We start from the raw sequence: 14089 nt of genomic DNA, 5'->3' as shown, positions 1-14089 counted from the left end.
AAAAGCCTCGAGATTGGTAATTTTCTTTTTGGTGGACTGCGCAATAGGTATGGTAATTTTAAAAGAGGGTGATTTATATGAGCTTCAGTAAATGCTGCATATTGTATTTCAAAGAGTTTCCTGTCGTGACCTCATAAAAAGAGGAGGAGGCTTGTATGTGTTGCAGTGCCTAGTATATGTCGATTTTGTTGCATCGTTGGGCAGCAGCGCTGTAAGAAGGAATGTCAGCTTTTACATAACGCTCTTTTTGCTTTTGACTCTGTGAGGGGCTGTAAGGGTCCATCTTTGTGATCACAGATGGAGTGGAATGGCTTGAAAATGGTAAGTGAACGGGGAGAGCCTGCTCGTGGGGTTTTGTCTCGTTTCTCGTGTGCCTCGCGAATTTCTTTTGTTCAGGGCGGCGGATCGTGAGTCATAAAATAAAATTAGAGAGCCTTGTTTGTATATTTTTTTTTTCGGTGGGATATGTCTGCCTGTGTGTGTGCATATGTATCTGTACATCCATTTACCGTCTCTAGCAGCGATGGCACTTCACAGCGTTTCCATTGAACGTTGCGTTTCAGTTGAGCGCGGATGGTCTCTGCTGACAGTCACGGTGTCATGGTACCGCGTGTGCCTGGCGGAGCGGGCGGCCGATGATGCCTTTTAATCTCCGTTCCTATTACACCAGCCTTAAATACAAACCTAATAATCGCCTCTAAAAATCCAGGTATCGCGTTTCCCATGGAGCCGGTGCTGTCGAGGATGGATGGGTGGATGGATGGGTGGATGGATAGAAGGAAGGGTGTGTTTTTTTTGTGTCGGGGTGGGGGCTGGGGTGGTGGGGGGGGAGCAGTGTTGTTTTGTGCTTTTTTAAATGCCGGGAGAAGTCAAAGCCATTTATGTGAAAAATAGTATTTCTATTTTTAGCCCATATTCTCCTGGCGGAGGAGCCTGGACGTGCTCGTCTCGTCCCCTCTTTTGTGCTTTTCCTTACAGATTGTGCAAAATGGCATGATCAGACACACAACTGCGGGCACCGGGGCTGTGCCGAGCGGGGCGACCCGGGTGGGGGCTGGGGCCGCCCGCACAATACCCGGCCCTCCTGCCAGCCCCGGGATGGGGGGGCTCCCGGGACCCCCCCTTCCCCCTAATTTAACGTTTTGCAGACTTTTGCCGCGGATATTTATTATAACCGGGGAAACAAAGCGACGGTCTTTTCCCATTCTTACAGGATTGTCTTTGTCTAGCTGCTTGTTTTGATGGGTGTAAAACAAATAAGATTAGACTGAGCAGCCGAACTGAAAGCGATAGCTGGGAGGAAAAGCCAATGAAAGGTTGCCGGGGAAACGAGCATAGGGGAAGCTGAGTGGGGGAGCAGGTGGCAATCATGTGGGAATACTGCAAACAGTGTAAAAAAAAAAAATCTAAAAAAAAAAAAAGCAGGGGCTACCTCGATTATCTCTGCTGTTCTTTGTGGCAGTCACAACTTTAATTATTCTTTATAAATAGGTGTTAATTACATTTCTGGCTCAGGCTTACAGTGATTTCTAGAAATCTGGTTTTAAGCATCTGTTCTTTCTCCTTTGCAAAAGAGGGTTATCTTTTCTTTTCCTTCCCCCTCCCTGCTGTGAAATTGTACGTGCAAAAAATTGCAAGGAATCCTGTGAGGCAGTATAAAAAAAAATGTAAATTATATTGAATGAAGTTGACAGAGGTATAATAGTGAACTCCCACAGCTGATAGCTTCTACAAATCATTTCTTAGAATTTTCCAGCAAATGTCCCTATGAGAACAGTAGGTAGAATGAATTTACCCTAAGCAGTGATTTTGTGTTAAGTGATATTGGTATTTTTACGAAATCAGATGGTTATATGGCAGAATAATCAGTTCAGGGGAGTTCACCATATTTTGGGGTTTAGGCGCTGAGCAGAATTTACAAAAATAGTGAAATTATTTTTCTCTTCGTCTCCGGCCCCACCTTTAGCCACAGTCTATTCTGTATCTGCTGGAGCAATATCCACTTCTAATGTCGGTCTCCTTGTGGCAACTCTACTTTTTAAACCACAGCTGAATATTTTGTTAATTGTGATGCTCTCTTAATTGTAGTGGCAGACAATAATGGGAAATAGCTGGTGGTGCTAGAAGTGTTAAGAAAGTGTAGTAGACTAGTAAGTGATAGACAGTAGCGTAAAAGATATAAAAATGTGGTTGCCCAGAAAATGCTCATCTATCACACATCAGGAGGCATAAGAAGCAAAGCAAGAATATAGAACACGCCTTTCTTTCAGTCTTCGGATTTGCAGATATTTTTACTTTATTCCTTTCCCTAGTGCAGGGTTACTTTGAATTGTTTAGGAATAAAAAAATTAAATCCCCCTTTTAATTTGCTTTGTTTTAAATATTGCTTCTGCTGCAGTCCTTTCTGTGAAAAAGTGATTGAATGGCCCTCTGAAAACTGCACTGCTTTACAATGTAGAGGGGAGAAAAAAATCTTGAGGGGGTGTGTGCATGTGTAAAATTCCGTATTTTACAGTCTATGCAAGTGCAGAGATGCATTCTGACATGCATTGTAGTTGTACGTGAGAGTAAAATAATTTTTCTTCTGTCCAAAACAGAGATACTGTGTTCTAAATCTGTTAACTTAGTCATGACAATAAATAAGGATGCCTTTTATTATACACAGCTGCATTGTTTGTTTTAAGAGTCATCAGCTAGTAGTTACATTTTCATTTTCTGTTCAATTTGGTGTTTCTACAAAGATTTAAAAATAATGTAATCCTTGTTTTATGGTGCACGTGTTCCTGCCCCGATCTTCCTATTTTCTTTGTTTTAAGATTATATTAATGAATACAGTCTGCATGTTCATAGTGATATTTTTTCTGCTTGTAAAAGATTGCATTGTAAACCTTCCTATAGAAAAGCAGCTATTAAGTTAGTGAAATAGAATTAAGATTGCTGCTAATACTAAAAGATGAAAATGTAAAGCCTCTTTCTGCTGAGACAAAAAGATACAGAAAATGTAGTTGTCCTTAGACATGACATTTTTCTTTTTTTAAAAACTGTTGTCTTGGTGTACTAGTCAGAAAGGAGGAAATCTTACAGTTGGCTATTGATGCAATGTGAATACCAGCCATCAGTTTAAAATCCTGTCCCCTTGTACTCTGCTAATCAAGTTCCCATGTTAGATACAGGGATGCCTCTCCACTGGTGACTGGCTTGGTTGCCTCCTTTGCTTTCTTCCTCTTTATTAATTTTACCTTTTTGAGCTCTCTCAAAGTGAGCCCGAGCTGTTGTGACAAAGGATGGTTACAATGAGCTGGAAGGGGTATACTTAAAAATCCCATTTGAATGGGTTTGAAATAGTCTTCATCATCTTTATTTGGTCCTGTTAAATATTGTGACTCTATTGAAAGAAAATCCAGTTGTATTAATCTTACATATATTTAATGGATTATTTTTTTTAAATATCTTCTAAGTTACAGGGAATTTTTTTTTTCCTCAACCTTCCTACTTGGTATGCTGGGAGTGTACTAATTAAATGCAGGTTATTTTCTGTGAGTAATTGTCATACTGTTGGTACATAACCTAGAGCCACTGCACACCCTGAGGTTTTTCAAAAGAAATAAGGTATGGTTGCGTCCCGTATTCTGGCAGGGGAATTTGGTGTCTTCTTTGGGAACTTGGACTTTGAAGATAATTTCAGCAAACAGTCCAGGCAAGAAATGGGTACTGGCAGAGAATAGTGTGGTGAGAGGGGGAGAGATGCAGATAACTTGACAAATCCACTTGTCTGTTTTGGCAGTCTGTGTCCACTGGACACCTCATTTACATGCCTGGACACATTAAAATGTACATTCATGTGTCTGGGGGACAGCTAACTGGATACACTCTGATGCACTGGCAAATACTGCAATGCAGTATTTTTTCAATGTCATTGGGGTTTTGGGGGAGAAATGGGCACAAACAGTTTTCTTGTGAGTGAGGTGATGTTAAAAAGCATGGTACCTCTGCATGGGATAGGCCAGATTTTGCAAAATTTTCTGATCTGTGATGGAAAGTCACCCCTCCCCCTTGCACTTCTCTCCTTCTCTTGCTCTTTTCCTTTCCATGTAGGATGGAGGAAGAGATGGGGTACACACGTATTTTTGTGTGTTCATGACCATGTATCTCCCCTTCCCAATTGAATGGATGTTAGGGAAAATGCTGGGATTTGGATGCGGAGGAAGAGGGCGTTTGTGTAATGTAATGCTTCCCAGTTGTTTCTGTGTATGTCCAGTTACCAGCAGTGTAGGACTTAGAGCAACTTTAAAAGAAGGCACATTTTAATTTTCTAAGGAACTTAGTGAAGAGGAGGGCAGTGTTTCAATTCAACAAGTACAATAGATTTAATCCTAATAAAACATGTTTAAAGGGTACCTGTACCTCACCTTAGCCTTTGGGTGCATTTAACTATTTGAGATAATGTAGAGGGAAGATGTTGGAGAAACAGATACTTAAAGACTGCTTGCTTGCTTTTTCCCCTCAAATGATCAGTCTTTACTTTTTTAAATACTAGAATATTTTAGGTGTAGGGGGCTTTTTTAGGTCACTAGCTTTACAGCAAGAAGAAAGGAGGGAGAAAAGGTCTCAATGTGTCAGAGGCAGTAATTGTATAAAATTAGCCATCTAGAAAAGGCAGGAAAGGCTTGGAGGAAAGAAGGAGGCACTAATATGTGAAACAGCACTGTGCTAGTTGGGGAGATAATGAGTGATAAATTTGAACTGGTGCAGTGGTGTGATGCCCATTAATTTCTCAGAACCTTGACTTTGCAGGTTTGTTACACTGTTGTTCACACCTTTAATTATAACTAGTTTTGGATGATAGCTTGGGGCACTGAAGATGAGACCTTTTTTTGTTGTTTACTCATTTAAATATTCAGGGTTTGCAATAGCATTGGAATGTTAGTGTTAGAAATTAAATACTCTCAGATGAGATTATAATAAGAATGCTGTTAATTCTTGGGACTGCCGAACATTGTCTTATTTGTAGCATTTACGCTGCTTGCATGAATTCATTAAGAATTAGCTCAGCAGTGTTAGGTTAAGCTTTATTTTCTGTAGTGAAAAATCTATGTTCCCTAATGGAGCTTCTGATGCATTATTGCTTCTTTAGAGCCCCAAAAAGTAGGGAGGAAGCGGAGAGCGCATCTTACCTATTGTTCTACCCTTGATAGTGTCTTACGTGAGGACTTTCACCTCAATGGCTAAGAAGATCTTGTACAAGTAAGGAAATGCTGAGAAGAATTCAGAATCGTTAATTAAATGGGGAGAAAAGACAGAATATTAAAAAAAAAGAATTAAAACAAAGGGATAGCTAAACCTTTGTGTGTCCTCTCTGGAAATGAGATGTAGTTGCACAGTAAGATACAAACCTGGCTTTGACAATATTTAGAGGCACGATGTATATAAAATGCTGTAGTACGCCTTTGTTGCTAAGGCACGCACAATTGCGTCAGCAGTGCTGTTGTGATGGGAAATTATTTGTCCTTGAATTCTGGGGGTAAAAAAGCTTTCATTTATTTTATTCTTTTAAAATTAAACTTCTCTAATTGCTATAAAATTCTGTATACATTGCTGCTGGTAGTCTTCCCAGTCTGGAGAAGTGCGCCAGCATTTTCCGGAGTCAGGGCGGTGGCATTTGGTGGCTTTGGAGCATTCAGAGCCCTTGGAGGTGAGGGTGGTGCGATAACGTGTGTTTGTTTCAAAGCAGACAGCAGTGACTATGGGAGGTGGCTCTCGCTTGCAGTGCTTCGAGAAGGTTCCACCCGTAACGCGTCTGTGCCCACGTAAGTGATGTTGGTGTTGGCAGAGGGCAGCAATGCCACTGGAGCCTTTCCAGTAGTGCGAGTCCTTCAGATCCAGCCGCGCACCCGGTGGTGTTCAGCAAGCCGTGGAAGGAAAACCAGACCGCTTCCCTGGGTTTTTGCTTCCTGAGGGACACTTGGTGAGAAGGTCCCACCTGATCTCCATGTAGAGGCCCCCAAAAGGTTGCTGCTGGAGCAGGTAACTGTGCCCTGGTCCTACCTGTTGGCCTGTAATTGCATGCACTTCCCTTTGGAGAGGCTGCGTGGTTTCCTGAGCACTGCCAAGTATTTTCTCCCAGGTTGAGTGCTCTTGAAAAGCCTTTGTAGGGACATGATGGATGAAGGATGCGTGTCCTTGCTTTTCTTCCTTTTAAGAATCTCTCATGGTTGCATTCTGGAAAACCAGCAAAGACAGCAGTTTACTCATAATTTATAATTTAAGGTAGAGCTGCCTCCTCTTGTAATGTTACGTCTAATTGCCCAGCAAGGACACAGAATTTCGGATCCTGACTCTGCTCCTGCTCGTCAGGACAGTTGCCAGAAGTCCATATTTCCCTACTCCTCTTAACAGCAAAACTGATATTTGTGAGTTTGAGAATTATTATTGCTAGACTGAACTTCATTGGAAGGTTTGACATTGGGGATTTTTTTATTTAGTACATGGATTAATTAAGACTCTTGATGTCTATGAAGTGCTTGGTGTGTGTGGAAGTCAACCTGTTTTTAGTAGATCTGGTTAGAGAGGGTCATAAAAAGTACATGGGCAAAGTACTAACAAACCTTTTTAATGAGTTGAATGGTAATCTGCAGGGGAGGCCAGGCCTCTTCTCAGTCCCCTTCAGTTGATATGTAGACTCCCATAGTCAGCAGCAGTTTAATGTTAGATAATATGAAATTCATGACTCAACGGCATGAAATAACCCATATTTAAGTCACTACACTGTGGTGGAGTGTTAACACATTCTGTTTTGGGGATCAGAGGTATTTGGGGTATTTGGTTTTCTGCCTGCTTAAAGGGTTTATAAATGTGACTGTTAATTTCAATACTTGTATAAATCTTCTGTTGGTCCTTCATGATCTTTGAATGGTGGTCAGTGACTTTTTGCTTTACTATGTGCAGAAGAACTTGTGGGCAAAGATGTTATTTCTGTAAAGCAGAAGGCACAGTCACGACTCCGTAGAAGTAATAATGTATGTAAATAAATGCTTCTTAAATAAAAATAGTTCTAATATGTCTTTGTTCCAAATGAAGTTACCGGCAGTAGATGAGTAGGGGGAAGTTGATTTTTAGCAGAAAGCATGAATGCTGGAAATTCTTCCTAATATGCCTGTGCTAGCTATACTGTGACAATGTTGCTGTCGATTGCCTTCCTGTGAGAGCAGCTGTTCAGAGAATTAAACTCTTTGCTTGATGCAGAGGGTCCTGAAAAATTCAGTGTGCAGCTACGGTGGTGGCTGTGGCCATTTTTAGTGTGGCCGTTGATAGGAACTAACTCCATGATCCAGCACAGTAGCATATTGTTCTTTAGACTAAGTGGGCCAGGACAAAATTATCATTCTGTATTTCGTGTGCTCTGCGAGAGATTCCGGAGAGCACTTCAGAATTTGACATTGTGTTTGATAATTTATAGAGCACAGTTTATATTTAACTGTAGACATGCTAATCCAGGGAAAAAGAGTAGTATATTTTTAGAATCCTTTTTTATTGTCTGCGCTTGTCATCACCCAACTACTGAAAGAAGTGCTCGCAAATGTAAAGGCTCGGGTAGAAACTGAGTTTAATTTCCATCGTTAGTCTTTGCTTAAGTGCAAAAGTGAACATTATTTGTGTGATGTTCTTTGTGGTGATTAAGGAGCTTTGCAGCTGTACGTAGCCAATGTGGCCGCTGGAGGAGCCACGTTCTCCTCCAGCATTTCAGCATCAGGCTGGATCAGGACACTTGGGCTGAGTGGCTTTGTGGCCAGAGTGCTTAGGTGATGTTGTAGTAGTTCTGACAATGACAGTGTCGCTTTCGTCACCAACTTATTTGAAGTGAAATTGATGGAAGTGGATCCAGCTCCAGGTTTAAAGCACCTGCCTGTGGCTGCTCTGTGTTGTAAGGAAAGCGTAGCCAATAGAGAACAGTAACTTGGTTGGTTTGACTTTTTTAATGCTCAGGCATTAGTCACGTGTGTTTAGGCTCTTAGGACGTTTCTCCCTGCTGATCTCTAATAGTGGCTGTCGTATTTCCAGTTGCATTTTGACATCTAAGTGAAATGTAATGAGGGGAGTTTGGAGTCAGGACAGCTGGTGCTGGTCTCGGTTCCCTCCTGTCCCCAAGCACCTGTAGCTCAGTAGGGGCTGAGCTTTGGCTCCTGTTGGGTGCTTGAGCAGAATTGTGTTTTAAGCAGGCCATTGTTATCCATGAGGTCTGCTCACCTTTTTAAGAGGAGTTTTGGTATGTTTTTAGTTTCTTGCTGTTCAGGGTGTGTTTATTTACCTTTGTGAAAGAAGGTGGTTGGTTTGGCCTGTGGTGTGCTTCTCTTCTGTAGTAAAGAGATTATTAATAGAGTTTGTCTAGGATAAACCATGTGGATCTGTTGGCCTGACCTGTGACAGATCTGTACTTGATATTTTGTCCTTTATTGATGAATAATATATTACTAATCTATAATAATGGGTCTTTGAGCTTAGCATAGATGCTTTCATGCATGAGATGGTTTGAATTTAAGCATTTCTGAGATATCCCATGCAATACTTTAAAACTTACACTCAAACCATTTTGTAGGTGGTTATTTTGTGAGACCATCGGAGTAAACAGCTGCCTCTGCTTATTCAAAGGTGATTTCTGCTTGTTTTGCTCCCAGAAATTTCTCAAGTTTACAATTTCTATTATCTGCTCACTATCTTTAAGATGGTGATGGCAATATTATTTTTAGTAATTCATGTAACTTTGTACTCCGTAGGTATGTTACAGAAGTAAGAATGCCTATGTTTCATGAGAAGGTTATTTCCACAAGCAATATTAGTATGGTACAGAGCTGTAGACTAACAGGTACATTGTGGAAAAGATGTAAATTTATTTTTTTTATTACTAATCCAGTTAAGTTTTAAGAGAAATACAGTTAGCTTGCAGCAGGCAAACATTTCTAATGATGGCAATAGGACTTAGCTGAACATCATAGTTTCTATTTTGGGGTCTGTCTCGCTTAGACCTGCAAGCTGCAGTATCCATAGAGATGCTGTTGCCAGCAGTTGAGATGTACACATGTTGTTTCCTAATTGCATTTAGCAGTGTGTCTTCATTAAGGTCCTGTTGGGGACAGAGCCTTAAAACATCTTGGTTGGGGCATGTGTTTTGCTAAGCCATCCGTTCCTGCTTAATATAAGCTTGTCTTTGCATGAAAAATATAAGGGCAACATTTTCAGAAGAGTTTATGGCTTAGGAGCTGAAATGCTATTGCAGTGAACATTAATGAATCTTAAATTGCTTAAGGGCTTCTAAAAATTGTAGTTTTTTGTTTCTAGAACTTCAGTAGAAATAACAGCAGTGGGGGGTTGGATGTTCCTAGGCTTCACGGAGAGCCTGCGCTGTCCTTGCTTTGCTTTGCCTTCTGGTAAGTAGATGTTTTTAGGTTTCAGTATGGCTCATAACACAGGTTTCACTGTCTAAACTCCTGGGTTGCAAATTATTCTAGATTATTTTCTTAAAGGGAAAAATCACAAAGTGGAATTGTGACAGGTCTACAGCAGCTGAAGACTTGCAGCTGTCTGCTTCTTACATGAACATGTATGTCCCTGTGGGAATCTGTGCGTCAGTACACAGTGCTACATGCATATTCCCAAGGCAGTAATAGAATTCAGTTACAGATTAGTAATGTATAACTCAATAATAGTCAGTAAACCAAACAAGTAAGTAGTGACTAGGAAACAAAATTGAGCTAAAAATAAAATTCAGAAAGTAACCAGAAATATGAAAAGACACTTTCAATTTCCTTTGCTTTCATTTCAGTGTGGTTTTAGGCTGCATGTCCTTCTAGACTGAGAATCTTAGATGTTGATCTTAACCGTGATCTTACTGTCTAGTATGTAGGCTTTTGAGAGACCCCCTTCAGTCTTCCAGGGTTTTCCTCAAGTACTTAATGCTTTTGGTGGTGTATCTTTTTTTTTATCACCCTGTTAACGTAGCTTTCTAATACGGTTTCTGTTAGTCACAGTCTCTTTTTTCAAGAGGGACAATGCAGTCACTGGGAGATCTCTTGCCTTTGTGGTATCAGTCTAATGAACTGTAGCTCATGGAGAAAGAGGATGTTTTCATCAAATTTTGGCTTGGAGTGTCAATCAAAGAAAGATCTTTTTGCTGAGATTTGTTTTTTTGGACTCCTTTAGCCCTCATGTGCATTTTGAGAGAACAAGTAGTAGCCTCAGTGAAAAGCCAGGAGGGAGTAAGAAGCAGTCTGGAATGATGAAATAACTAAAATAAAGCTCTTGTAAAACTTTAGGCACAAGGTTGCCTGGTATGAATTTGGCAGAAGTAGAAGTGTGATTGAAGAAGGAAATAGATGTACCTTCAGAACTGAAAGCCTGACCATGTTGCCTTTATTTCAGTTCAAAAATAGTGCAGACCTTTGAGCAGAGGCGGCTGGTGACCCCCAGAGATGCGGGTGGGCAGGAGCCTTTGATTTCCGTGCCCCAGGACAGAAGTAGGCCATCTCCCTGCCACCAGCCTTTGTTGCTGCAGTCTGTGGCTTTTAGGGTTGTAAGGGTTTTTAACCTGAGCTGGTTGGGTAATGCATCTAATAGACAGGACACATCCATTTTCTTCCTTGGAGTTTACGGTGATGGCTTTTTCCACAGCTGTGTTCCAGAGGGGTGTTTGAATGCTGTGAAATCAAGACTGTGTTTTCCCATATCTTCATTGTGTGAACTGTGTTTAATGGTAGAAATTATCATAAACTCTAGTGAAACAATTCTAAAAAGGGCTAACTGGCTGTCATTCCAAAAGCCCGTTTGTCTTAATGAAAAGGATGAGCCTGATCCAGGGACAGAAGGCAACTTTGTGCCCATCACCTATTACACCAGTTTCTTCCTCACCATTTCCCAAGTGCTGTTGCTGTGGACTTTAATAAGATACTGGGAGAACGCTGAAGAATAGAGCCAGACATCTCTGAGGTTTCCAACAGGCATCATTTCCCCATAGTCTTTGCAAGAGGTAAGGAAGAAGCTGGAAATAGTTGAACGTAAAGCTTAGTAGAAGTTCATAAAGAACCTCACGTTTTGTGAGTTGAGGTAATGCACAAAACAGAGCTATAATTATATTCTGCTTCTGGACAAAACATTGTTGTCCTTACGAATGTGCCATGCTTCCCAGAAACTGCTGTGCATGGAGTGCTTGTCTATGCACCTGCTCCCCAGTCCTGTGTTTCCTCTGAGCTTTGCAGAGTGCTGAGCTGTATGAATGATAATTGTAGTTCTCCTCCTCCAATTTCTTACCCCCAGAGTACCTGCATGAAGAGTAAGAGATTATGCAAAGTGTGTGCTATGGTGTCTTTGTTCGTATCTTTACTGTAGTTATTGGATGTGTAGTTCCAGGAGTGTTTTCCCCTACTGCTCAACTAGTAGTTATTGATGTTGAAATAGTTGCAACTTATTTTGATGTCTACTTCTTTCCCCTACTCGTTCCCTTTTGTCCTTAAAATCAAATGCAAAACTGTAGAGCCCGTATTTCATGGGAACATGAGACATTTATCTGAAAGTCTCAAAAAAAAAAATGCAGTTTGGTGCATCATTATACTGGTTTTCTTTTTTTGATAAGGTTGTTAGGAGTTGTACCTTATCATTGGGCCAGGTTTGAGGATAGGGTGCTGCATTATGGGGCTGTCACAGCTTACTGTTGAACTTCAGCAGCTTGCCTAGATGCTTTCATCTGGTTTGATTTTTTGTTTTTTCCCACTTCTGCAAAATCTGGAATAAAAAATAACAGGTTTTGCCTTTCTGCTTTTTGTTGCTGTGTTGGTAGAGCAGCAGTCCCTGCCTTACTGCCCATTTGTACAGCACAACTTGGTGCTGCTATGGGTTATGTCCTTCATGCACTGCTGTGATAAGTAATACTGCCAATAAACTTTGCATTCATTTCACTGAAGATTGGGGACAGAATATTTTGTTTTAGTATATTCATGCAAAAGCCTATAATGGACTGGTTCAGGATAAATTTAGCTATTAAAGAAAATAGTTTTCTCCTTTATTTGAACTGAGGCTTTCATCTTAAAATGAATGCATTTGTTGTCTTCTCCATTTGGATTAATTGTGTGCTCTGTACAATTATTGTGGCACCCATAAATGTGAATTTGCTGAAAATGTTTGAATGCCATTTCAACCTGAGTGCAGCACACTCTGAAAGCAAGTTAAGACGGCTGTATCTGTGCCATGAGAGTCAGAGATTGCTAGTTTTCTGAGCTGAGACTTTCAGCTATATCTATATTTAAAATATATTTAATATGACTTTTACTCCAAGGAAGGTAAAGATGTAGCATGTAGAAGTGCATGTGAGTGGGGAACATGTCAAAATACAGAGGGTTAGATAACGATTTGTTTCTGGGGTATTGATTTGCCTCCAGGCAGACAGACTAAAAAGCTTCATTTTCCTCTTTTATTTCATGTTCATGATGTATTTATTAGGTAAATAATAGCAAAGTCTAGTTGTGCAGTACATAAGCTTTAATAAAAATGTAATTGACAGTGAAATCTGACAGTTGTGTTATAGTTAAGAGAATCTGTACTGGAGCTGCACACAGAGCATTGTTTGCCTCTCCTGAGGTCACCTTAGAAAAAAGCCCATGTGAGGTACAGGTGCACCTGCTTTTTGCTCTGACTGCAGTTGTGGTTTTGAACCAAGGAAGGCTTAAAATCACTTCATGTTCTTTTCCTTTAACACTCCTATGGGAAGGTGACATGATGTGTCCTGAACATCTTGTGATCCAGTGCCTCATTCTGCAAGAATGTGCTGAATCCCCATGGAGTGAGTAGCAGTGGGCGCTCATTTTAAAGTGGGGTGGGTTTGTGCAGTGGCTGGAACAGGGCTGAGGGACCTGGATGTGTTTGTGTTCCACTCCATACCCATGGACCGATCTCCTGGCTTTGGCATGGCTATTCATGGCTCAGCAGATGGCCAAGCTGTGGACGGATTGGTCAGGCAGCTCCTGTAAATGGGGTTTTTCTCACCTGCAGCAAAGTTCTAGGGGAACAGAGACTTGTACTGTGCTGACTTCCATTCAAAAGAGCAGATATGCAGGGAGTTAAAGCCTGATTCTCATTGTATGAGGAAAACCTTTGTGAATCTACATTTATTTTCTTTGAGAGGTTTTGTTTGTTTCTTCTTTTGTCATCATTTTTCGTGAGATGGCTGTGGGACCTCTGCCATGGCACCATTTGTTTTCACTTGTAAAAGCAAACAACTTGCAATGCTAATCAAAGAGCTTTTTTAGATAAAGTAAGAGCTTTGCATTATTTATCTAAACTCTTTTATGGGAGAATGTTCTGAGTTTGTTCATTAATGAACACTTAGAAATAATATAAAATTAGACCTCATGAATTCTTCATGAGGTGTAATTTGCCATGATCATTTTTCTTGGCATTTAGGTGCTGTGAACAGTTCATTATTCATAGTTAACTTTTTTGACTTCTGAGTCCTCAAAATGGATATATCTGCATGAATTTTCTGGGGTTTAGAATTTTTTTCAGGTTTTGATTTTAGGAAAGGATTGTTTGTGGTATGTTTAGAAACACTTCTCTTTAGTGCCTATAAATAACACTTTTTCTTAAGAGTCTTAATTGTGACTTTTTTATACATGCCAAATCAGTTTCTGTGTATTGTGGAATATGGTCAGTGGAGTATACATAACTCGGCAAGAATGGGTGCTGATTATTTGCTCAATACAAGCTCCTTTCAGTGTTACATATGTGGCAGTCTCAGTTCAACATGCAGACCTTCTTTTAGACTGCTGAGAACAAATTTTCTAAATATAAAAAAATGTATATTTACATTTATCAAGCCATTGGCTATTGCTTATGCATGCAATAGGGAGATAAGGCTGTCTTAGTCTGTGGGTAGTTTTCCAAATGATTCATTAACAGTGCTTTGTAATGGTAGATGGATGTCACACATTTACTGTAATAAGTGAAGATTAGTGTCAGTTACTCCGGCTTGTAATAGTTTGTAATTGTAATAGTTGTGTTTATACATACCGTATTTTTCACATTATTGTTGGAACTAATATTTTAGCAG

At 40.3% G+C, this 14089-nt stretch overlaps 1 protein-coding gene across 10 annotated transcripts in view; it reads left to right on the top strand.

Annotated features, from left to right (window-relative positions):
• ELAVL4 (ELAV like neuron-specific RNA binding protein 4) overlaps positions 1–14089 on the top strand; it is a 100801-nt gene that overhangs the window by 39286 nt on the left and 47426 nt on the right. Inside the window, exon 1 of one of the 10 annotated variants that reach the window (XM_008640753.2) lies at positions 37–321. The exons of 7 other annotated variants lie outside the window; for them this stretch is intronic. In XM_008640753.2, coding sequence (XP_008638975.1) covers positions 298–321 — 24 coding nt within the window. In that variant the 5' untranslated portion in view covers positions 37–297. Of the gene's footprint in view, positions 1–36; positions 322–571; positions 710–14089 lie in introns of those variants that run through there. 2 more of the 10 variants (XM_017743574.1, XM_017743571.1) reach the window with 2 other exon arrangements.

This window comes from Corvus brachyrhynchos, unplaced genomic scaffold (genome assembly GCF_000691975.1).
Source record: "Corvus brachyrhynchos isolate BGI_N302 unplaced genomic scaffold, ASM69197v1 scaffold48, whole genome shotgun sequence".
Classification (NCBI taxonomy): Eukaryota; Metazoa; Chordata; class Aves; order Passeriformes; family Corvidae; genus Corvus; species Corvus brachyrhynchos.
This window is presented reverse-complemented; position numbering and strand designations above follow the sequence as displayed.